This window comes from Nothobranchius furzeri, chromosome 1, assembly GCF_043380555.1.
Source record: "Nothobranchius furzeri strain GRZ-AD chromosome 1, NfurGRZ-RIMD1, whole genome shotgun sequence".
In the NCBI taxonomy this organism is placed as follows: Eukaryota; Metazoa; Chordata; class Actinopteri; order Cyprinodontiformes; family Nothobranchiidae; genus Nothobranchius; species Nothobranchius furzeri.
Genome location: NC_091741.1, coordinates 88763821 through 88787814, shown reverse-complemented (window position 1 = coordinate 88787814; position 23994 = coordinate 88763821). Strand labels below are relative to the sequence as shown.

The 23994-nt window shown below is 45.1% G+C and overlaps 3 protein-coding genes across 3 annotated transcripts; 2 read left to right on the top strand and 1 right to left on the bottom strand.

Moving 5' to 3' along the window:
- Positions 1-275: 275 nt before the first annotated feature.
- ttc9c (tetratricopeptide repeat domain 9C) lies at positions 276-5924 on the top strand. The gene is made up of 4 exons (XM_015946883.3): positions 276-409; positions 3140-3494; positions 3577-3759; positions 5445-5924. Exons 1-4 carry the CDS (start codon positions 332-334, stop codon positions 5558-5560), a joined length of 732 nt encoding a protein of 243 aa, XP_015802369.1. The 5' UTR covers positions 276-331; the 3' UTR covers positions 5561-5924.
- Positions 5925-6314: 390 nt separating this feature from the next.
- si:ch211-168f7.5 (uncharacterized) lies at positions 6315-18461 on the bottom strand. Its single transcript, XM_015946872.3, has 4 exons — positions 18064-18461; positions 10318-10537; positions 9404-9634; positions 6315-9117 (listed from the first exon to the last, which is right to left on the bottom strand). The coding sequence occupies exons 1-4, from the start codon at positions 18319-18321 to the stop codon at positions 6581-6583; spliced, it is 3246 nt and encodes a 1081-aa protein (XP_015802358.3). The 5' UTR covers positions 18322-18461; the 3' UTR covers positions 6315-6580.
- A 4166-nt stretch (positions 18462-22627) lies between these two features.
- map1lc3cl (microtubule-associated protein 1 light chain 3 gamma, like) lies at positions 22628-23994 on the top strand. The gene is made up of 4 exons (XM_015946888.3): positions 22628-22806; positions 22876-22931; positions 23016-23122; positions 23217-23994. The coding sequence occupies exons 1-4, from the start codon at positions 22749-22751 to the stop codon at positions 23404-23406; spliced, it is 411 nt and encodes a 136-aa protein (XP_015802374.3). The 5' UTR covers positions 22628-22748; the 3' UTR covers positions 23407-23994.

Below are 23994 nucleotides of genomic sequence, written 5' to 3'. Positions count from 1 at the left end.
AAACACCAAGGCTCTTAAGTCTGTTAACATTTGTAACCATCTGAAACTGTTCGATTGACTTAAGTCAATCCTCTTCCAAACCTTTCTTTTTTTTCTCCATGTTTCCATCATTTCTGTCTTTCTTCATTGTAATACCACAATGGTATACTTTATGTGTTCCATGTCTTACAATTGTATGTTCAAAATGTGCTAAATAAAGTTATATTAAAAAAAAAAAGATCTTGTACCGACACCGGAATTCCCATCACTCGAAGTTACACCTACAGCCGCTAGAGGGCAGGAGTGAGCAGGTCTGTTCTGACCGAAGAAGAAGAAAAGGAAGGCAGTGTGAATGCAGCAAGAAACAACAACAGTCAGCTGTTTAAATTCAAGTAGCTCTATCGGTTCGTCTGCTTCTTATCCACAGGAGGTGAGATAATGCAGTTATTTAAACCTATTTCACATGATTAGGTGAAATTAAATGATACATCTTAAAGTTGAGACTAAGGAGACGGAATTAGCGCGTGAACATTGTTAGCTTGTGATAAAACTTAAAAGGCTTTGTTTATTTAGCTTTCAGTGTTCCAATTTTGTTGTGAAATGTTGTCCTACAGACTGATTTTGTTCAAATGCTTCATTACAATTGCGTGTTTTTATTTTAATTCACTAAAACATGCTAAAATAATTCATGTTTACGTCTTAGCTGAGTGTTTTCCTGTCTGTACTGTCCTGCATGTTTCATGTTTTCCTGATTAAACACATCCAACAGTACCTTTTGGATTGAATAATTGCTTTATTTAAACATGGATGAAGACGATATGATTAAAAAAATAACAATAATGCATTAAAAATCCTGATATAAATAAAATGTTTATATATTTAGCAGACGCTTTTGTCTTAAGCGACTTACAAGTGATAATCAGCATGGTGCCCTTGAGGCTAACAACAATAACAACAACACTATTGACATCAGTCATGGAGAGGAGGGAACAAGAAGTGGACAGTAGGGGGGGGGGGGGGGGTTGCAGGGAGGGTGCTAGTTTAGAAGATGCTCTCTGAAGAGCAGGGCCTTCAGGAGTTTCTTGAAATTTAAAAAGGAAGCCCCGCAGTTCTGGTAGCGCTTGGTAGGTCATTCCACGTTTGTGGAACGATGCATGAGAAGAGTCTGGATTGTCCTGAGCGTGGTGTAGGCACTGCTAGCCGACGATCCTGTGATGACCGAAGCGGCCGAGACGTAAGCCTTTGCAAGAGGATTCAGGTAGATGGGAACCGTACCATCTCGGACTTTGTATGCTATGGGCCATTCCCATCTGTACCGGGTCGGCCCGGGCTGGGTAGCGTAGGTTGTTTACATATCTGGGTGGCCTGGTATTTTTCCGGGCCAACCAAGACTCATTCTCAGCCCTCTTATCAAGGGGGTCTGCTTCAGGCCGACCAGGGCCAACACACCCACTGCTGACTGCAAATTCACACCTTCCATTAAAGCAAGCCTCTGATTGGTGGGTAGAATCAGCCCACATGGGCTTAAGACAAGGATGTGTGGAATCAACCAGGCCAGGCTGGGGCTACCCGGCCCGGTACAGATAGGAATGGCCCACTAGTGTTAGCAATTTTAATTTGATGCGTGCTGCTAGCGGTAGCCAGTGGAGCTCAATGAACAGAGGGGTGACGTGTGCTCTTTTTGGCTGATTGAGGACCAGACGCGCCGCTGCGTTCTGGACCATTTGAAGAGGTCTCACAGTACAGGCTGGAAGACCAGTTAGAAGGGCATTGCAGTAATCGAGGCGGGAGATGACAGTAGATTGCACCAGGAGCTGGGTGGCATGTTGTGTTAGGTATGGTCTGATCTTTCATATGTTATACAGCGCAAAGCGGCATGAACGAGCAACAGAGGCAACATGATCTTTAAAGGTCAGGTGTTCATCAATCATAACACCCAGATTTCGAACTGCCTTTGAAGGAGCCAGAGATAGGAAGTCATTTTGGATTGAGATTTTGTGCTTTATGTACCAACTATAGCAATTTACCTTAATATTTGAAAAAAGATTAAGTCTAGACTTACTGTGATGCATTAATAGAGTATAACAAGGCCACCAAGTTAATCTTACCATGCATACATAAACACACACACACTCCTCTTAAGCAGCATGTGTTTTAATAGTAGGCACCGGTTTCATGGCTGTGTGTGTGTTCTATTTTAGCTGCACGTCTAGAAAGACCTAAAAAGCTCATATCAGGTAACTGAAGCGTCATCCAGGCTGAATGGTATCTGATCCAGATGTTTTCCTCCTTCTGCACAGCTGATTAACAGATATCGTTAGAAACTCAAAAGACATGCTGAGCATGTAGTTCAGCCATTAAAACAGGTGTGTTAGAGAAGGGGAATAACTTAAGCATGCTGGATAGTGTCCTTCAAAGGCAGGATTTGTAAATTCTCATCTAAGTTTGAACACAAATTTCTTTGAACATCTTAGGTGTGTTCTTGCTGTGTCTTTCTAAATCCATGCTTTCGTTCTTTTTTAAACACAGAAACAGTTTTGTTTACCTGTTAGTAGCTACAGTTTCGCCGACGGCTGCCGGCTTCTTCAGGCTGACGCTGATGGTGGCGCGTCACTTCCTTCTCCGTTTATCTGCGGGCAGCAGAGGACGTTGTCGCCCTCTACTGCCCGCTCTCCCCTCTCCGACGATGCAGTCCCATGCGTGGTCCAGCGTGTAAACTCCGTCTTCCCTGTTCATGGTCCCACATCCACGTCTCCTTATCTCGATTGCTTCCTTGATCCATCTTTTGTATTTTTGTTGTTCGGTGGTTATGATCCGTCTGCTGTCCCAGTCCATTATATGGTTTTCTCTTAAGCAATGATCTGTTACGGCTGACTTTTTTATTGTACTTTCTGCTTCTTCTTTTGCTGCTCTTGTGTGTTTACGATTTGCCTCTTTCTCGCACTCCTTTCTGTGTTCTATTGTCCGTGTATTGAGTTGGCGTCCGGTTTCTCCTATGTATGTTTTATTGCATATTTTGCATGGGATTTCGTAGATGACTCCACATTTTTGTCCAGCTGATATTTTGTCTTTTGGGTGTACTAGTCTGTTTCTAACTGTTGTGTATGGCTTTCTTTATCAGCTTTCATAGTGATTTGTTTATTTGGCCTCTCTTTAACAGCCGATGAGCACCAACACAGAGATAAAGACTGATGGAGCTGAGGACAGTTTGGAGGAGCAGGGAGCCATGGCAGCAGGACCAAGTTCTGCTGGACAGAAAGGGACGTCTGCCAAGCCAGTTTGGACGTTGCTAGAAGAAGCAGCTCAAATGAAAACGGAAGGGAACGCGTTCTACAGAGAGAAAAACCTTCGCTCGGCCATTGGCTATTATCATCGCTCTCTGCTGGTGCTCAGAGGCCTCGATGCTGACGTCATGGCATCAGTGAAAGGATTCACACCTGAGAAACCTCCTCTCACATTCGAACAGGAGGCTTTACTGAGAAACACACAAGTGGACTGCTACAACAATCTAGCTGGTAAATAGTAATATCTGATTATTGTTTTCTATTCTGTTAGGCTCAAAGTGGATTTATTTTTAGTCAAACGTGTCTCTTTTAGCATGTTTACTGCAGAAACAGAACGTTGATTACACTCGGGTGCTGGAGTACAGCCTGCGTGTTCTGCAGTGGCAACCAGGAAACGTTAAAGCGATGTACAGGGCAGGAGTAGCCACTCTGGAAATCGGAGACGCTCAGAGAGCCAAACAGTACCTGAGCCAGGCCTGCAAAGAGCTTCCTAACGGTGAGATTACAGCGGGATCTCCCCGGTTTATAATAATGTCCAATAGTCCCATCATTTTCAGTAGAGATGGATGGAACCTGGTTTTGATGGCTGATGATGTTTTTTTTTTTATTCCTGTACCTTTCTGACCTGCTGGTACTGGTTTTGGCTTATTGCAGCTTATTTTAAGAACCAAAATCAACAGAATATGTATTGAAACTTTCAGATTAACGTGACATTTACGATTCTTAAAGTAAAAATGCCCACGTGTAAGATTTGCTATGGAGCCCTGCTGCACCTGTTTTAGGAACTAGAAGTGAGCCGGATCAGAAGTGAGCCCAGTCCCAAAACTCTACTTCCACACTTGCACATTCCTGTCCAGGGGTGCTAGTGCGTTGGGTGTCCAGATTCTCAAGTGCTGAGTTTGGCCACACCCCCTTTGCACCCTTGATCGGCGCTCGCCAAAGTTTGCATCGATGCAGACTTGGGCAAAGTGCATTACCCATAATCCTTTGCTGTGTGAGAATTATGGGAATAAGGTAGAGCTATGGCTCAAGTGCCCTTTCTGAAAAATATGTATTTTCAAGTATAATTATTGAAATAGTGAGTATTGTGTTATTGTGTACATTTATGGTTACAATCAGATGTTTGTTGATAAATATTGTTAACTGATAACAGCTGGTGTGTATTTATGGACATGCCACTTATTTATTCACTTGTTTTAATATCATTCAGTACAATTTTACAGACTGCAGAGTCAATAAAAATTTTGGATTAAAAATGAAAGATCATTTTTTTCCCCTTACAGTCAGGAAAAAAACATTTGGAACGTGTACGGATAATCAAATCCCCATTTTTATCCTTTTACCCAAAATTAAATAAGTTTGTTTCAAGATAATTAATGATATTATATCCATGCTCTGAATATATGAGACTGAGATTGAATGCAGATTTTGTCAAATAATTGTTTGAAAGTTGTTAATAAGTATTTTAGCGCAAACAGCGACCGGCATCCCGGCGTGTGGTGCAGTCGATGATGCAATGCTCACCGTGCCAGTTCGGCTATTATTTTCATACTCCAAGTCTTGCTGCACACTTTCTTCAAGTGTGTTTTGCTGAGAACTGTAGGGTGCAGTGTGAGTATTGGGACTGGGCCTTGAGCTTCACAAGGCAGGATTTGGAGTCTCATTTCCTGGTATTTGGACATCTCTCCTCTGACTGGCTAACAGCAATGTGACAACCACTGACTCCATTTGCTCTGCAACATTGATGTTTTATCTCCACAAATAAAAAAAGCCTGGAGGAGTTCTGCTGTGTGGTGGAGTTGCTAATGCTAACGGTTAGCTTCTGTTAGTCTAGACATTCTGTTTCCTGGACACTAAACCAACAGCCTTCCCCGTCGTGAGTCAAGATGGGCGAGTCCATGAATGTTAAGTGACAGCGTGACGTAGATCTGTCAGACTTTTCTAATCCTAGCGTCTCACCGTCTATTTTCTATCAGAAGCTAATGCAGGAGATAGGTGTAGGAGACTATTTTCAGACATAATTGAAATATGGTTTTTCAGTGTTCCACACCTTTAATTATTGTAGGACAATCGTTCTTAAATTGAAAGAGTGATGATACCTTTTTAATTTTACTTTTATAGTCCTTTTTAATTTTTGCACCCTGTGTATTTTTAAAATAGAACTTCTTTCACTTCTGATAGATGCTAACGTAAGGAAGCACCTGCAGAGGGCAGAAGAGAAGCTGAACCAGGAGCTACAGAGAGAGAGAGACATGTATCGAGGCATGTTTTCCTCCAGCCCTAAAAGCAGCACCTAACCAGAGGTGCACCGGCAGGAGTTCACACCGACGGCTTCATGAGCCCAAATAAAATGTTCAACCTCAGACTGAATGCATGCGGAAGAGCTTGAGTTTGACGTGGACGTAGAAAAGTGAATGTTTATGTAAGAGACAGACTACTGGAAGGCAGTCAGTAGGACAGTAAATACGCTGCTGCTGCTGAAAATAGAAAGACGAGGACAGAAGACTTAGTTTCCTAGCAACATGGATGAAAGTCCACTAATCTAGGCCTGTGAACTCTGGAGACGCTTCGTGCTACTACCCCGAAGCCTCCAAAATCGTGCATCTGTCAGCTCACCGATCATGGATTTCTGAGTTTTCAAGTAAAATATTTTTAAATCACTCCAAGTTTAAGGTGTTTTAATTAAACTCATGATGGTTGAAATAATACTTCATGCAGGTATTCCATTCAAACACAAAAAAACAAGTTTATTTATTCATCTGCTTCTTTTATTTGCCACAAATGATTGTTATACAAGTCTTCAGTTTTTAATAATTCATTATTTATTTCAAAATCCTGAGGAAAATATCAAGTTAAAGAGTATTTGCTTGGTTTTTTTGGTCATAACCTGGCCAAATGTGATTGTACTTCAGATGCAGTATTGCCGATAAGAGTTCTCTCAATAGCTGTAATTACTGAACAAGTCACAGAGCAGCATGCAGGGGGTGGGAGGTGTTCTCACTCCTTCTGGGTTATGTAATTAAGTTCTTTATAGCCAATGAGGAGTTCATATTTATTATGTTAAAACGTTTATTTTTGTCACAGAACAACACCAGAGTGGAGTTTAGCTGGAAACGGCGCTCACACGATGAAAAACCGTCGTAGAAACACCTTCTGAGGAACATTTTACTGTTTTCAGGGCAGTGTTGCACGTTTGAGAGTGAAATTTAAAACCGATGGCACTTCCTTAACATCAAATATAATACTAAGCACATCTGGTGTTATGAGTGTAATGCAGTGGAGATTCGTCTATTTAAAGTTCGTCTTCTGTACAAACATCACTTCTTAGATGGCTTCTGTTTGAGACTCAGGGACCTCATTGAGCCAAACACCTTCCTCCCCAAGTCCCTCAGCGATCGGGAGCGCTGGAGGGGCTTTCGTGGAGGTGGGGACGGAGAAAAGGACGGGGAGGACAGAGGGGACAGGGACTGGCAGCTGCCCTCTAGGCTTTGAGAGCGGGAGAGGTTAAAGAGGCTGGCAGTGGAAGAAAGCCGTTTGTCCTCCTCCTTTGCTCTCAGCAGCCTGATCCCTTCATCCTTGCTGAGCCCCATCCCGCCTTGCGCCACATCTAAAGAGGACACCCAGTGTCCCCGCTTGGTCGACTCCTCCCTGTAGCTGCGAGGGACGAGCAGCCCCTGAGATTCGCTCCTGAACAGAGCCCTCCTTGAAAGCCTGAGGCTGGAGCTGCGTCTTTCCCCTTCTTCTCTTCCTCTCGTTCTGGAGAAGATGGGAGAGCTGTCTACTTTTGGCTTCTTGTCAGCACTGCTGGATGATGCCTTCACCCTCCGAAGCTCCCTCCTCCAGCTTCCGATGCTCCCCCTCCTCCAGCCATAACCATACTCGGCTCTGTCCAGCTCCTCCTTTTCACTCTCAGACTCTTTGCCCCAGAGACGCTCCTCGAACCCCTTCCAGAGCTTGCTGGAGGACTTCTTGGGTGTCTGGGCCGCTGCTCGTACCTTCTCCTCCTCTTCAGCCCAAACAGAGCTGTAGTTCTCTCTCTTGGCGTAGCTGCTAACAGTAGCAGCCCTCACCAACTTATGGGAGACATGCTTCCCTCTGTAGAGCCCCTCTCCCTCCACCTTCTTCCACCTGCTGGTGCTTTCACTTCCTCCCCCGCTCTGCCGAAGTGATCCACCTCTCGGTTGGATGCCTCCGTGCTCCATAGGGGAGGATCTGGTGTTGGCGTGCGGCAGGGAGCACTGGAAGGGAGAATCTCGCCGGAAAACCGAGAGGGGCGTGGCGCCCATCGGAGACGGCTGTAGAGGGCGTGGAGGGGAGTGCGCTCTCTGGGTGGGATGTGAAGCCGGGGAGGAGGCTGTAGATGAGGGGAGTTTGGAGGGAGAAGAGATGTGCTGGTAGTGGCTGTGTGAGGAGTAAAGGGGTGTAGGAAAATGGATGGACTGGTATGGGTGGATGGGGCTGCTGGAGTGAGAGAGAGGAGGGGTGAGACTAGACTGGGACTGGGGAGAATGGGTGACGCTGAGAGACAGCTGTATTGGTCTCTGAGGGTTCACCTCTGCCACCCTGGCGTAGTCATTGGACTGGTCCTTCAGGGCTGTTAGGTGACCCTTGCTGTGTCCCCTCACCTCACCAGCAGCATCTGTCTGAAAACAGTCTATATCGAGCTCCACGCCCTGCTCCATCAGCCCCACCACCACTGCCCTGGACAGACCAGACAGGCGGGAGATCTCCCCCACCATGGGGGAGTCTTCACTTAGTTTGGGACTTGAGTTGGATTCTTGGATTAAGCTGCCGCGCTGAGACCCAGGAGCTGACCCGGTACTTGATGTAAACACAGAAGGTCCGATCTCAGGGGGAGCACCACTGCTCCAATCTAGTGAGCGACAGAAGACCGATGATCTGAAACCAGAACCGGCTGCCAAGCCCGACGGGACTTCCAGGGAGCTTCGGTGACTCAGGCTGCTGGGACATGTTGAAATCCGAGAACGGGATCTCAGTCCTGGAGTGGGCGTAGCAGAGGACAGCGGAGAGGCAGAAGCCGTGGAAGTTGTAGGAAAGTCAGCCCTTAAAGCCCCACAACTGCCGGTTTTGGGGTTTTCTGTCTGCCCTCGGCTTGAGTTCAGACCAGGAGCCAGGTTCAGGTTCAGATTGAGATGCAGGTTTATGCTCAGGTCTTCTCCAGTCGCTGAAGGAAGATTCCCCAGGTTGATTGAGTTCCTGGTTCCCTTTTTACCGGTGGTGCTGAGGCTGACTCTGGCTGCGTTCCCCAGCAGTGACTTGCTGGGTGTGATGCTGCCCCCTGGCAGGGTGGAGGGAATACTACGGCTCTCAAAGGAGGACAGGGATTGGGTGGAGCCATGACTTTTACGGGGGGTACAAAGACCTTGGCTTGTGACTGGACCAGGAGTGGCAGCTAAAGTCAGATCGGAGGTGGAAGAGGTTACCCGACTCTGGTACTGGTGAGCCAGCCGGGAGATGTACTGATCCAAATGGGTGATGGAGGCCAAAGTGGGCGGCTGCTGAGGCTGAGGAGAAGCAGCAGCAGTGATGGGATCTAGCGGCTCTTCCTGATTGGTTTCATCTGGTGAAGGAGAGGTTGAATGCTCCTGATTCTGGGTGGTGAAGAGGGGGCTCTGGAGGGCAACAGCATGGAGCGGGCTCGGATAGGAATACACCTCTTTGGTCCGACGGGACACCAGATCTGTGCAGTAGCTGGGGTCCAGCTGGAGCTTTGAATTGTGGGAGGAGGAGGAAGACGCATGGTTTAGAATCGGCATGATGGAGGAAACCAGGGAGTCCCCAAGTACTGTGCAAAGTTCAGACAGGAAGCTCAGACGAGAGGCATCCTGATCACCTGAGATGGAAAAAGGGAGGGAAATTCAAAAATGTACTTTAATAATTCAGATCCTCCATCTCCTGTTGACCTGACTGCTTTTATATTTTTAATAGGATTCTAAGCGTGCCGAGGTGGCTCAATATGTCTTTTTTACATCCATCTGAGTGTTTTGGATCATCCTACTATTAATTAATCTGTGTCCATCACTTCTCATCACTGCCATCGCTCATTTGTCCAAACCAGCTTCAACTGGGTGATGAATAATAATCTGTGATGGGCTTAAGACACGAATCACTGGTCTCACCTGGAGCCGGCTCTGGTCCTACTGCTGGTTCCGTATCTGGGCTGTTTTCTGATTCAAGCTGCGACTGCACTCCCTCCTCTGACCACAAGATGTCAGTGATGTCAGCAGATGCAGGAACCTGCTCCCACAGCTTTGGGGGTCTGGCAGGAGGCGGCGGTCCTCCATGAGCAGCGTCGCTGGACACGGAGTAGCAGGAGTCCGACAGAGAGCTCCCACTCACGGAGTAGAAACCTTAAAGAAGGAAAAGATTATTCTGCATTTCTCATACTCCGTGATAACTTACACCTGTGTGTGTGTGTGTGTGTGTGTGTGTGTGTGTGTGTGTGTGTGTGTGTGTGTGTGTGTGTGTGTGTGTGTGTGTGTGTGTGTGTGTGTGTGTGTGTGTGCAGAGCTCACATTGAGTATCTGTCAGGAATTTATGATGAATGTCTACAAGAATAACTGAGTGGTTATGTGGACGGTAAAAGGAGTTAAACTAAAACTCAAACACGACTGTAGTAACTGTTTATCGAAGACGGGTCATGTTGGACGTTCAGTGGGAAACTCCTACCAGCGTTTGCATCTACAGTGGTGACGTCCAGGTTGAATTATTCAAGTTTAATAGCTAGTTTGGATTTTTTTTAAGTATCTGAGTTCATAGCAACAAAACAAAAGGGTTTAAAGAGTAAAAATGTTCCATCACTAAAGGCTGCAGGGCTGACGTAAATAAAAGCCTGAAAAAGTCACACAAAGTTCAGGTAAATAAACGTAAAAATAGATTGTGGTTAATGTTTAATGAGAAATAGCGATATCAGGAGGTGACAAAGCATTGGTTGTACAAGTCAAGGCTGTTATCGCACTTATACCTGCTGTTTCAGCTGCTGATGGTGTGTTTTGGAGTGTGTGTGTGTGTGTGTGTGTGTGTGTGTGTGTACCTGAACTCGGTCTGGAGTCGCCATCCAAAGGGACTGTGCCACTAGGGTCTGGAGTTGGAGGTGACAGCAGGTCAGAGGCGGCGTCCCAGGACAGAGTGGACCACCGTGAGTTACTGTCCCTGCTGGAGGAGGACTGAAGGGTCGCACCCCCCGAACTGCTGCCACAGTCCTCTGGACTGCTCTGACAGGGCAACGCCATAGTCTCCGTAGGAGATGCAGCCTGAGAAAAGCAACATGTGAGAAATTTGAACTGCCTTAGAGACAGCTGAACACCGTTCTGAGTCAATATGAAAACAGAAATAACCTGCATTTAAACTTTTAACTCAAGTCTGTGCAGTCTCTCTAATCTGCCTCATCAATTATTCGTTATCTATGTGGGCCTAAAAAGGTTCAGAGACAAACGAGCATCGTCAGACATTTGTGTCTGTGGCCTGGCCGGTGTGGCTCCCTCACATGATCCTGGTTAGATCAATAAACTTTTGGATTATCCTAAAATTTTGGTCGCTTAATCCAGTAAACCACACCAAACAAGACTAGATTAACTTGTCTAGTGTTCACAGAGGAGATTTTTGTAGATGCTATCAACTAATTCAGCTCTGCTGAGCTCAGCCCACAGAGGCTTCTTCCTTAGAAATGTGACACTTTTCAGGGGATTTCCAGTGCAATAAGATTTATTACGAAGCTTTGACTCAACAAAGAAATGATCGACCAAAGAATAAGTGCAGTTTGATGCCCTGAGGAACAACCATCTGCCTTTAAAAAGCAACAGCACGAGGATCATCCCGAGTGTTCTTAAAGATGCCGAACCTTCTGATAGAACAGCCGAATAATTCGGCAGGCACATGCTCCCATGATGTCACGGCAGTTCTACCAGAACTAACAGGAATAATGACCCACAAACAAGCAGAGTGCCTCCATTCCCCAGATTAGTAATAGTTCACTGGAGTTACCCCTCCTCCTAAATCCCCGTCCCTCCGGGACAGCAGCCAGGAGCTCCTGGGATGAGCCTGAAACGTTGAGCGGCTCTGATCAATCCTGTTGTTACTGAGGAAACAATACAGGTAGTGACTCACTGCTGGGGCGACAGGATGGAGGGGGGGGGGGGATAATAGGAGAGGACAGATGATGTAACAAAGAGCAGCCGGAGCAGCAGAAGGGAGTGGAGGAAGGGGGAAAAGTGGGTGAAAGAATTTCAGACTTTGACCCTTTTCTGGTTTATCTCCCCCACCCCTGTCTCTGCAGCTCTAAATATCTCCAATGTGTTTTTTTTTCTTTCATTTCTGTGAATCCACAGTGAAGCGTGGCTGAGTGGGTGACCAGAATGAGTGCGAGGGCCAAAATAAAATAAAATACAAGTGAGTCACGGAGCGAGAGTGAAGGCAGTGGAGGGAGGGTGAGCGGGCAAGGGAGTGAGCGGTTGCCGGGTGAGAGAGACGGGCATCTTGAAGGACCCCAACCTCCCTCACATTCCCCTCCACAAACACCCCCACCCCCCACTTCTGTAACATCCTCATAGCCTGCTGCTCACCATAGCTACAAGCTGCCTAACTCTCACTCACTTCTCCTCCCACACACTCAGAACAGGCAAAATATTTAACTTATCCTCAGCCTGCACACACACACACACTCACACACACACACACACACACACAAATATGACTCTCTGCTATAAAATAGCATAATTCTGCATCATAACCCAAGTTTTTAAGTCCACCTCTGAATCAAACCTAAAACATCTGCAGACTCCTCTCCCCATCATAAAGCACCACACATTACTGACCATAATGTTACACAGGGATCAGATCAGAGGAAGCGTGCAGAAAGAGGGTGGAGGTCTACTCAGGGCTCTGTAATGTGATATGTCTCTGTGTGAGGAGGAGGAGGAGGTGGTGGGGGAGCAATGTGGAGAAAATGTACAGGTCGATTGGGTAATGATGCTACAGCGATCGCAGCTGCACAGGCGGTACACCTCCTCTTTAAAAGGTGGATGATGTCATCCGCGAGACAAATTGAAGCGGAGGAATAATGTGGTGGCACCGGGCAGGAGGGAGCGAGGGTCTGGTGGGGAGGGCTCCTGGTTTTCTTGCAGCCTGTTATTTATTGTTTCATGCATTATTAATGTCGGATTGGAGTTTCGAGACGGCCCACGCTGCGTGTCTTCATCTCCAATAGAAGAAAAGAGTGATGAGCTCCAGCTCTTCTGAAACATTCAGATGGATGTTTCTCCTTCTGTGAGCTCAGAGAGAGAGAGCCTGAGGCGGAAAAATAAAAGGGGACAAGAGCTGTCTCACTCCACAAGTCAGGGTAATGGCCCTTCATGTAAGGAGATGCTTTCCACGCACACACACCACAGCTAATCGATGCTTCAGAAAACTAACACGGCCACAGCACAGTCAATTTGACAGATATGAGACTAAAATTTGGTTTCCCAGGCATAATGGAGTTGTACTCTAAGCACCAGCGATTCAAGGAAATATCCAGACACTGAAATATTGCAATATTTCGTTTTATGATGCTGAATCGATTTTTATAAACAGTGTGTTGATCTTTTATTGAGAATTCACATGTAAACATTTACAGTTTTTCTTTTGTGTGGTGCAGTTTGAACTCCGACTGCTAGGGGGCAGCAGTTTCACCGCCTTCATTCTGATAGAACAACGACAGTCTGCGTTTTCCAATTAAATTGGCCTGCCAGACTCGTCCTCTGTTTAATTCTGCAGAGAAAGAGTCTGGTTACTCACAGGCAGAGAGGCACTTGAGGGGCGGGACTAGCCAGCTCAAAAATAACCAATCAGAAAAAAGACGGAAATACCGACTGTACCGCGCAACGCTGTAGTAAAAAAATGCGTCTGGCAACGGCGCTAACATCTTTTATATTTTTTAGAAGAAAGGCTTTTAGCGGTTCTCCTTGTTATGGTTTTAAAGACGTGTCCAAGTCATTTAGAACAAAGGAAAGAGCCACAGAGAACTCTGCTTCAGTCGCCATGTTCGACAAACTCTGCGTTTGTGTGTGACGCACGGTACTCCGCGCTGATTGGCTCAGTTAGAATTCTCAGGGGGTGGGGCTATTTGAATAGGAGAGTTCCCAGACCTTTTCTCTGTGCAGAATTAAACAGAGGAGGAGTCTGGCCGGCCAGGCTAATTAAATTCACTCTTTAAAACGTCAATTATCGTTAACTTTTGCTATCGTAATACATCATTTCGCCAGGGTCTTGCCAATACACGCTCCTACGTAGCACCAACAAATGGCATGAGATCGTTTTTTAAAACACACAAATTACAACAACTCTATTGTATTTGATGCCATGTCACTAGATTAAATCAAGGCAGCAGTAGCTCAGGTTGTCCAGTAATCAGAGGGTTTCAGAGAATGCTGCGGTCGTGTCCTTAAGCAAAACATTTCACCCTCCTCGCTTGCTGGTGGTGGTCGGATGGACTGGTGGTGCCTGTGTACGATAGCCTCGCCTCTGTCGTTGTTCCCCAGAGTAGCTGTGGCTACACTGTAGCTCATCACCACCAGTGTGTGAATGAGTCACTAGTATAAAGCGCTTTGGAGTCCTCTGACTGAAAGGTGCTATACTAGTGCAGGTCATGTATCACCATCAATACAAAACGTGCATAATGTTCGTTTCAACGTTTGACTAAAACTTGTAAAACTTTGTCGTTCCAACATAAAATGATCTCATACTCTGGCAAAAAGAAGGTGGGCGACATGCACTCCTTCAAGGAATGCGAGGCCTTTTATTACTGGGTTGTTTTCTGGTTTAAACGGTAATTGTTGGGTGCATAAAACCTTGAAAAATGCTTTCTCTTTGTCCAGCTCCTAATTATTGTTTCAAACTCCACAGATGAGAAAGGGCAACTTTCTTCCACAATTGAGAAACCAGAGAAAGGCTACGTGTGTGCATCGTTTCAGCTAAAAACAGTGAAAATCAACTGATTAGTTGCTGCTAATCAGCCGTTCCGCTCTTCTCCAAGCGCCTTTCTCTGCAGTGCATTTCCTACGTCTCCCACGCCTTCCTTTTGTGTTATCTTTAGAGAAGACGCTGTTATTTCTGCACTCAGAGCGAATGGCAACACGGAGGATTCCACCGACTTGGCCTTGACTTTATTTTGAAGGCAAGAAGAGATGCTGCTGCAGATGAGTTTTTTTCTAGCTGGGGCAAAATTGATGGTGATTCAACTGATTGGTTCACGTTCTAGATATAAATGAACACACACACTCTTACTGCTTTTAAATGGCACCAGGATTTAATAAGTGTTATTCTTCTCAACATCCTGCTCAGAAGCTGGAGTAAATAGTCGATCTTCTGTCATGACTACACCATGTGGACACAATCGTGACTAGTGTGAGTCTGCACTGTGATTACCCCAGTTGGAACATTTTAACTGCAAAATTCATCTCCATTTTACTGACTTAACTGCAGAAACTGCCCTCCCTGTTCCTTCTCTCTGCAGCTGCTGCAGCTTTTTTATTCTTTTACAAGTTGCAAACAACAAGAACAGCAATTATCTTTATCTCCAGTACATTTAAATGTGTGTTGGTGAGGGGCTGGCAGGGGCAAAGGGCAGTGAGCCAGACCGCTCCGCTCCACCGGCAGCTCCCTTCAGAGGTGAGAATGAACAACGCCGCTCAGCCTCCCGGCAGGACCTCTCAGCGCCACGGGGGAAACCACAGAGGAGATGTTGGCTCGTGGGAGGTGAGGAAGGCAGCACATAAGGAGACAAGCTTCCATGCAGATTGGACTGCAATACAGGTGCTGGCCAGTAAATTAGAATATCATCAAAAGGTTGAAAATATTTCAGTAATGCCATTCAAAACGTGAAACTTGTACATTATATTCATGCAATGCACACAGACCAATGTATTTCCGATGTTTATTACGTTTAATTTTGATATTTATAGGTGACAACCAATGAAAACATCAAATCTGGTATCTCAGAAAATTAGAATATTCTAAAGGCCAATGAAAAAATGTTTGTTTCTCTAATGTTGGCCAACTGAAAAGAATGAACATGAAAAGAATGTGCATGTATAGCACTCAATACTTAGTCGGGGCTCCTTTTGCCTCAATAACTGCAGTAATGCGGCGTGGCATGGACTCGATCAGTCTGTGGCACTGCTCAGGTGTTATGAGAGCCCAGGTTGCTCTGATAGTCGTCTTCAGCTCCTCTGCATTGTTGGGTCTAGCGTATTGCATCCTCCGCTTCACAATACCCCATAGATTTTCTATGGGGTTAAGGTCAGGCGAGTTTGCTGGCCAATCAAGGACAGGGATACCATGGTCCTTGAACCAGGTGCTGGTGGTTTTGGCACTGTGTGCAGGTGCCAAGTCCTGTTGAAAGGTGAAGTCTGCATCCCCATAAAGTTGGTCAGCAGCAGGAAGCATGAAGTGCTCTAAAACTTCCTGGTAGACGGCTGCATTGACCCTGGACCTCAGGAAACAGAGTGGGCCAACACCGGCAGATGACATGGCACCCCACACCATCACTGACGGTGGAAACTTTACACTGGACCTCATGCAACGTGGATTCTGTGCTTCTCCGCTCTTCCTCCAGACTCTGGGTCCTTGATTTCCAAAGGAAATGCAGAACTTGCTTTCATCAGAAAACATAACTTTGGACCACTCAGCATCAGTCCAGTCCTTTTTGTCCTTGGCCCAGGCGAGACGCTTCTTGCGCTGTTTCATGTTCAAGAGTGGCTTGACACACGGAATGCGACACCTGAATCCCATGTCTTTCATGAGTCTCCTCGTGGTGGTTCTTGAAGCGCTGACTCCAGCTGCAGTCCACTCTTTGTGGATCTCCCCCACATTTTTGAATGGGTTTGTCGTCACAATTCTCTGCAGGGTGCGGTTATCCCTAGAGCTTGTACACTTTTTTCTACCACATTTTTTCCGTCCCTTCGCCTGTCTGTTAATGTGCTTGGACACAGAGCTCTGCGAACAGCCAGCTTCTTTAGCAATCACCTTTTGTGTCTTGCCCTCCTTGTGCAAGGTGTCAATGATTGTCTTTTGGACAGCTGTTAAGTCAGAAGTCTTCCCCATGATTGTGGTGCCTTCAAAACAAGACTGAGGGACCTTTTAAAGGCCTTTGCAGGTGTTTTGAGTAAATCAGCTGATTAGAGTGGCAGCAGGTGTCTTCTATATTCAGCCTTTTCAGAATATTCTAATTTTTTGAGATACCAAATTTGGAGTTTTCATTAGTTGTCACTTATGAATATCAAATTTAAATGTAATGAACATTGGAAATACATTGGTCTGTGTGCATTGCATGAATATAATGTACAAGTTTCACGTTTTGAATGGAATTACTGAAATATTTTCAACCTTTTGATGATATTCTAATTTACTGGCCAGCACCTGTATCTGTCCTTGCACTGATTCAAAAAAAAAAAACACCCTCTCTGCTTTGTGCTGCTGAGTTTTTACCATTTTATACTAAAGTGCATCCCTGCAGAGGTGATCCTGTAGGCTGATAGCTGATGATAAAAATGCTCAGAATACCGGTGGATTGTTTTATATAATGTACACCTGTAATGTCAGATGTGGAGATAATCCAGGAATAATCCAATACAAATTGACGGGAGGTAGTGTTTTACTGCTGCGGTCGACTCCGAAAACTACATGTGAGAGGGAGAATCTGTCCAGAACAAGGAAACAGCGGACAGAAAGAGTTATTTACATATTACTGGAACATTTATGTAAAATTTTTATCTTTGAATCACATGAACTTCGTGTGATTTTTGATCAGAAAATGTCAGCATTGTGAATACTTTCCCAAGAGAAATCTAAACATTTCATACTGAAAACAGGAAATCTTGTTCTGTAAATATTTACAGCTAAATTGGTACAATTTTTAGAAATAAAAAAGGGTGGTGTGTGTTTTCTAATTTTGGATAAAAATGTAAAATCAAACATTTAAATCTAAAAGTCACTCAAATCCACCCATTCATCGTTTTAGGGCATTTGCATTTCAAATGTCTGCAGTGATAACCGCTCAATTAATCTGCTCAATAGTCCCAAAATCTTTTAAATGATAAAAATAAATAAACCCACCAATCCTTATACCTCAGAGGGGAGAATATTTTGCATAATTCCTCCTCAGACTGACAGTATTCTCATTCCAGATTCTGTGGTGCACCTTTTATCTTCACATAATCAACTGATCTGACAACTTGACGACTTTACAGATTCAGATTTATACATAACAGGAAGAATAAACCAGCCCGGTGACAGCCTCCTGGAGGATGGTAACACAGTGTTCTCTAGTGAGCCCACATCTCCCTCATTCTCACCTCAAAATGACCAATTTCAGGACAAAGTCTGAAAAAAATGACGTGTATAAAACAGTATGTGATGATTCGAACACTCCACACACTACAGCATGTCTGGTGATGGAGCAGGTCTTCATGGAGACATCTGGATGGATGCACACAAGGCTGAAGTGACCTTTAGAAGGGTTTAACGACAGGAGACTATGGTTCTGGTTTGGGTGCTAATCTGGCCTAAATGACATTTACTCCTTGTGAGTGCTGCTGAATATAATAACGGGACAGCATGCTAGGATGGCCTTTGGCACTATTTTAATCAAATGCTGCTCTGGGCGCAGCCATGCTCCACAAAGCTGCGCTGAAATCCGCCAATTTGAGCCACAGAGGGACCGGCGTGCTGGCAGATCACCATCAGCCTGCATTCATATTTAACCATCCCGTCATGTTTGGCATCTGGGAGCTGACGGACTGACCTGTTGCCCGCGGGATGTCGCAGAGCCATGCTCGGCGTCCGAGGCGGCGGTGGCGCTCCCGGGGGTTCCGTCGCCCTCCTCGGTGTTGGCAGCAGCCGGAGCTTGCTCCACCAGCGCGGCTCCAACCATCTCCAGGTGTTTGCGCCTAAGCTCCTCCAGCTCCAGCACCCCCGCCAGCGTGGCTTTGAGGCGCTCGCTAATGCGGACTCGCTCGGGGCCAGACCAGAGAGAGTTCACGCAGCTGCGGCGGACGGCCATCCTCCTCCACGTTGGGTTTCCAGCAGCGGGCGGACCGGGGGCTCACACTCACTGCTGGGTGCAGATCAGTTACCGTGCTGCGGGCGAAGCAGGAGGTGCACACCGCTACGAGTCCGGAGGACAGGTGTGAACATTGTGAATGAAGGCGACTATTTTTAACGAAATGTTCAGCCAGTCCACCTGAGCGGTGCCATGCAGGCTAGCACTGGCTCCAGGCAGCCCCGCTGAACGGAACAAGATTAATGAATCCACCGGCTGACTGGGGGAACGTCAACAACTCATCTCTCACGTGAATCCAGGCTCTGAACATCCTCCTGATAAACCCATCAGTCTGCCGCGAGATGTGGACTCCGTGCTCTGCGTCCCCAACGAGACAACGAGGAGAACCAGGGGGTGACACGTGGGAGGAGGCTGCGGGGGGTGGAGCCGCCTCAGACGAACATTTCCCAGGAAAAAAATGATCTGAATGCCCGGGTGCAGGAGGACATTACCTGCTGACTGTCCCAATGGGGTCGGCCATGTCTTTCTAGACACCCATAAATATATAATCGACACAGGAACTCTTTCAGAGCACCTGAACCACTAAAATCTCTCTCTCTCTCTCTCTCTCTCTCTCTCTCTCTCGCTCTCTCTCTCTCTCTCTCTCTCTCTCTCTCTCTCTCTCTCTCTCTCTCTCTCTCTCTCTCTCTCTCTCTCTCTCTCTCTCTCAGTGCTGGCCGGTGCTGGCGCCTCTTCTTGGTGTTGCTTTCACTGACACTCATAGCATAGGAAATTCCAAAAATCACCCTTTTAAGAGAAGGATGACATCACTTAACCATTTACCTCATGCAATTAGTTGTTACTGTAAACATTAACATTGGCCGAACGTTAACCACGGACCGCCAAAGCATTAATTATTTTCACTTATACCCATTTTTAATCTTTATAAAAATAAAGAACCTGCTTAAACGTTCAATCACCATTATACCATACCCCATTACTTGTGATCAACATTTTTGCATTTTCTTTCCACATTTACGGAAAAATGAACTCATATCACAAGTTAAGTGTAGATGGTGGTTTATTCACTCACTCACTCACTCACTCACTCACTCACTCACTCACTCACTCACTCACTCACACAATGGGAACATTCTCGGATGGGAAACTGGTGAATGTTAAGTGGGGCGACGGTGCCTGCTGGTGGTGGTCAGAGGGACCAGTGGTGCCTGTGTACAGTGTCCTCTGTTACTGTGCCCCATGGCACCTAATCACCACCATGGTGTGAATGGATGAACGACTGATTGCATTAAGTGCCTGGGGGGGGGGGGGGTAAAGGCCTTTGGAAAGTACTGTATCAAATACAGGTCATTTACCAAGTGTTTGTCTCAGTCACCACCTCATCACTCATTTCCACTGGAGTCACGGGTCATGTGTGTACTGGTATCTGAAGACACCTGCAGAAGATGTCTATGGTTTTGCTGGAACTGTCCTTCAGCTGTCTATATGACGTTGGGGTTTAACTAGGACTAAACAGTCTTCTGAGTTGTCCACTGTTTGTCACCATTTGGCTTCATGACAACTTTGGTTCCCTGATGGCAAAGTTGTTGCTCTGTTGCTTCTGAGCAATATAGCATCAGATGTTTTTGTCTCTGGCCATTTTGGGTTTAAGTTCTCAGGCATGATTGGCAGGTGATGTTCTTATCCTCCTATCATACCCTGCTCTGCTGTGCTAAACGAAGGCTGAGGATGGGGTAGCTCTATAAATCATCAGGGTTGGGGATGCGAGGACTAGATGTTACATGAGCAAAATCTTATTCCTCGCTGAAGTGTTTAAACTCACCTGAAACTATCTGAGGACCATTAGCAACTGTCTCAGTGATACAATATCCTTTAGTCTTTCAACCTTCATTTGTCGCTAAAAGACAAGAGACACTCCAAGGCACTCTCAAATAGAAAAAGTTAAAAAGCCTTTATTGTAATGGCTAGGTCACATGTGGCCTTTTTAAGACTGCAAAGCGTTTCGGTGAATGTAGCCTTCGTCAGGGAGTCAAACAGTTGTCAGCAGTACGGAGAAGTTCTTAACCAATACAAACACCAATCAGAAAGCTCCACATAGCAGATGTGTTAGACAGGTGGCAAGTCAACAATCACCAGCAGGTGTCATTCTTACTAAATTGAAAGAAACAGTAAATAAAATACGCCAAATATCATACATTATATACAAATGGTTAAAATGCACCCAATAGAAGTAAAATTATAATATCAAGAGCAAAAGGGACAAGAATAATGCCAAAACTTCAAACAGACTAAACCAATCAAAGACAAACTCTAAAGTCTGGGTCATCATTAATGCCTGGATGTTTAACAGCCTGCAGTTTAAATATCCAGAAAGTCTCCTTCTGATTTAGCTGTCTTTGCCTGTCCCCATGTCTCAAAGACTGTGGGACATGATCAATACCACAAGCCTGTAAAGTGGACGGGTCACTATTGTGATGTTCCATGAAGTGTCTTGCCATTGGGTAGTTAGTGTTACCTGTGCGAATAGCATATTTGTGTCATCAGCTGATCTAAGGAAACATATTCTTGCTGTTTTTCCTCTAACTGCCTGTTATTTATACTGTCCATCTCCACCATCTCATTCTGTCATGGTGCTAGCCCACCCTCAACCTGCTTCCAATAAGTATGTTTGTTTATTTTTCTTCCATAAGATTATTCACACTTTTAGTACAGTTATGATGACGTTACATTTGCTGCCAGGAAAAATAAATAATAATTCATTTTTATTTTCAACATTTACAAAATAACAAAGCATGCAGGGAAATCTGTTGAGCCAGTTAGCTCACTGACGAACCAAGTCCCAGTTTGTGTGTGTGTGTGTGTGTGTGTGTGTGTGTGTGTGTGTGTGTGTGTGTGTGTGTGTGTGTGTGTGTGTGTGTGTGTGTGTGTGTGTGTGTGTGTGTGTGTGTGTGTGTGTGTGTGTAGTTAAAGATGTGTTTTGTGGCTTCAGGAAAATTTTATGGGCCCAAATTACTCTTTCAAAAAATGCTAATAATGGTTGTGTGTTTTATTAGACAACCAGAAAGTCATCAGTAGAGGCGGACTTTGTTTTCTTGTAGACCTCTGTACTTCAGAAAGCCGGAACTCCTATATATAAAACACTATAGGTATATTAGTACCTTATAGACTGCAGACGTTATAAATTCTGATGAAGGTAAGGATCGTCTGTGAATATAACTTCAAAAAGCATAGCAGCACAGACAAAACACTTAATGACACAAATCTACACAAATGAAGCTCTAACCACGCCACCTCTAAGCATGGATTTCTGATGAGTGCCTCATATCAACCAGCAGAGGGAGATCTTTACCCACAACCAAACATCTGGTCATAGTTCTACACCAATGAAGCATTTTTAATAGAAGGATCCCAAAAACCATCAACTTTTCTCTAGATGAAGCTAAAAAATAAACAAAATCCTGACGATGTTTAGTGTCTGGTGCAAACTGACACTCTGACAGCTCTTTATCCTCACCACGTCATGTCTAAACTTCTCTGGAGAAGAATCGGTGTCTGTCAGAACAATTTGAGTGGTAAAACTCTCAGAAAAGGCTGAAATTTTGTTAAAAACTAACAAAATCTTTCGTGACATCACCACCACACAGGCTCTGGTGATTTTGATCGCTCTCACTTAAAGGAGTGAGGTTTTAGGTGACATGTGGCCTGTGCAGCTGGAGGTCAGAGGTCACTGGTTACTGATTTCATGACGGGCTGGTTGATGACAGCAGGGGTTTTTAAGCTATGGGACCTTTAGGTCGTGTTCTGTTGGACTGCTGCCTTCATGTGACTGTCTATTCACATATTGCATCTCCTTGTATCTGTAATTGTTTTTGAGTTTGGCATTTGATGTCACACAATCATGTTGTCAAAGTGAGGTGTTTTCTTAATTTAGTTTTATTGTTTTTAATTTTTTTAAATTTATTTCTTGTTTAATTTATTTGGTCTGTTTGTATTGGTTAGTTTTGGCTTATGCCACTGATAGTCTTGCTATCTCTTTTTGTTTTGGTGTTTCAAAGGAGGACCCCCTTGAAAACGAGATGATGCATCTCAAGGGGTTTTATCCTCTGGCCATATAAGTAAATAAATAAATAAACGTTATGTACGTGACAGCAGTGCTGATGTCACAGCCACATGTAAAAATGCTTGGTGACAGCGGCGTGTGAATCCAGAGAGAGAGAGAGCTCAGGCCTCCCACCAGGACGAGGAGTGTGTATTTGTTTGCTGGGGTCATGTTTCTCCTCCTCCCAGCTTTTCTGCTATAAAACACCAGCAGCCCCAGAGCTTCTCTGAAGTTTACTCTCTTCCACCCCTGAGGGGACTCCACCATCAGCCTCGCCGCCTCCATCACAACTGGTCTCTTCCAAACTCTCCCCAAGCTAAAGGCGAACATGGCTCCTTTTGAGAAATCCATGGAGATGATGCCCTTCAAGCAGAGAAAATGTCTCGGTAAGATGGCCTGACCATCACTGATCATGTGCCGCAGTCAAAAACTCCTTTCCCTTTATTTCTGTTTAGCAACAAGAAAAGATGAAGTATGCAGTATTCGGTCTAAATTTCCTAACAAGTTACCCGTGAGTTTAATTTCTCTAATGTATACAAATTAAAATGTTTTTTTTTTTTTGAGATTATAGTCTAAGATGCCTTTTTGTGCTCAGGTGATTGTTGAGCGTTACATCCGTGAGAAGACTCTCCCGCTACTAGACAAAACTAAATTCCTGGTTCCCTTTGAGCTGACTTTGGGTCAATTCCTGTGCCTGCTCAGGTAAGCCAACCTTCAAAGTCGTATTTAGACATGTTTTCTGGGTTTTCTCATCTCCCATCCTCAATCTGTCTCTCTGATTGCCCTTTTTTCTCAGGAATAAAATAGCTCTGGACTCATCCCAGACTCTGTTTCTCCTGGTGGCAGAGAAAAGCATGTCCTGCATGTCCTCCAGCATGGGGGACATCTATTCTCACCACAGAGATGCCGATGGCTTCTTGTACATCACCTACGCTTCTCAGGAGGTGTTTGGAGCACCTCAGCTGGCAGCCAGGCTGCCCGGCTGAGTCTCAGATGGGTGAAAATGAACTGGAGCCAGGCCAGAATCACACAATCGCACTGTTTTTACCCATGGTGTTAGTGCCTACCTCATCCAGCCTCTGTGCAGGCTCTACAGCTGGAAACCAGAACGAGAGAGGACAAGGCGCTCTGAAAGATTTCTGCTTGGACCGATTGGATTTCATTTATGCAAAGAAATACTCACAGAAAGACCTGCTGCTAATATACAAAATGACTTGAGTATTTTGTTTTTAAACTGAGTGTTGATTTTTTTCCAGATTTTTTAAAATTTAGCTGCTCCAAATATGTAAAGATTTTTTTGTGATATTTTGTCTTTTTAAAGGTCATAAATTAAAAATAGCTTAAATGTAACAAAACCCAGTCTCAAACCATGTGGTCAAGCTGTTTCCAGCTGAAAAAAAGTTGTTTTTTAATCTTTGTAGCACTTGCCTTCCTTTGAAAGTCGTCCCCATCCCTCAAGAATGTGAACTTGTCCAACAGACTCACCATCAAACGCCGAGGCTCTGTTTGATGTTTCTGCTGCTCTCACGCCTTCTGTGTCCAAATGACTAAAAATAAATCCTTCTTTGAAACCA

Excerpts from the sequence above, each read along its gene's own strand:
- ttc9c (XM_015946883.3), top strand. The coding sequence starts at position 332 with ATGCAGCAAGAAACAACAACAGTCAGCTGTTTAAATTCAAGTAGCTCT. Across the intron at positions 410-3,139 it reads CTGCTTCTTATCCACAGGAG|CCGATGAGCACCAACACAGA; the intron begins GTGAGATAATGC and ends TCTCTTTAACAG. Across the intron at positions 3,760-5,444 it reads CTGCAAAGAGCTTCCTAACG|ATGCTAACGTAAGGAAGCAC; the intron begins GTGAGATTACAG and ends CACTTCTGATAG.
- si:ch211-168f7.5 (XM_015946872.3), bottom strand. The coding sequence starts at position 18,321 with ATGGCCGTCCGCCGCAGCTGCGTGAACTCTCTCTGGTCTGGCCCCGAG. Across the intron at positions 9,635-10,317 it reads CGACTCCAGACCGAGTTCAG|GTTTCTACTCCGTGAGTGGG; the intron begins GTACACACACAC and ends TCCTTCTTTAAG. Across the intron at positions 9,118-9,403 it reads AGGACCAGAGCCGGCTCCAG|GTGATCAGGATGCCTCTCGT; the intron begins GTGAGACCAGTG and ends TTTCCATCTCAG.
- map1lc3cl (XM_015946888.3), top strand. The coding sequence starts at position 22,749 with ATGGCTCCTTTTGAGAAATCCATGGAGATGATGCCCTTCAAGCAGAGA. Across the intron at positions 22,807-22,875 it reads CAAGCAGAGAAAATGTCTCG|CAACAAGAAAAGATGAAGTA; the intron begins GTAAGATGGCCT and ends ATTTCTGTTTAG. Across the intron at positions 23,123-23,216 it reads CAATTCCTGTGCCTGCTCAG|GAATAAAATAGCTCTGGACT; the intron begins GTAAGCCAACCT and ends CTTTTTTCTCAG.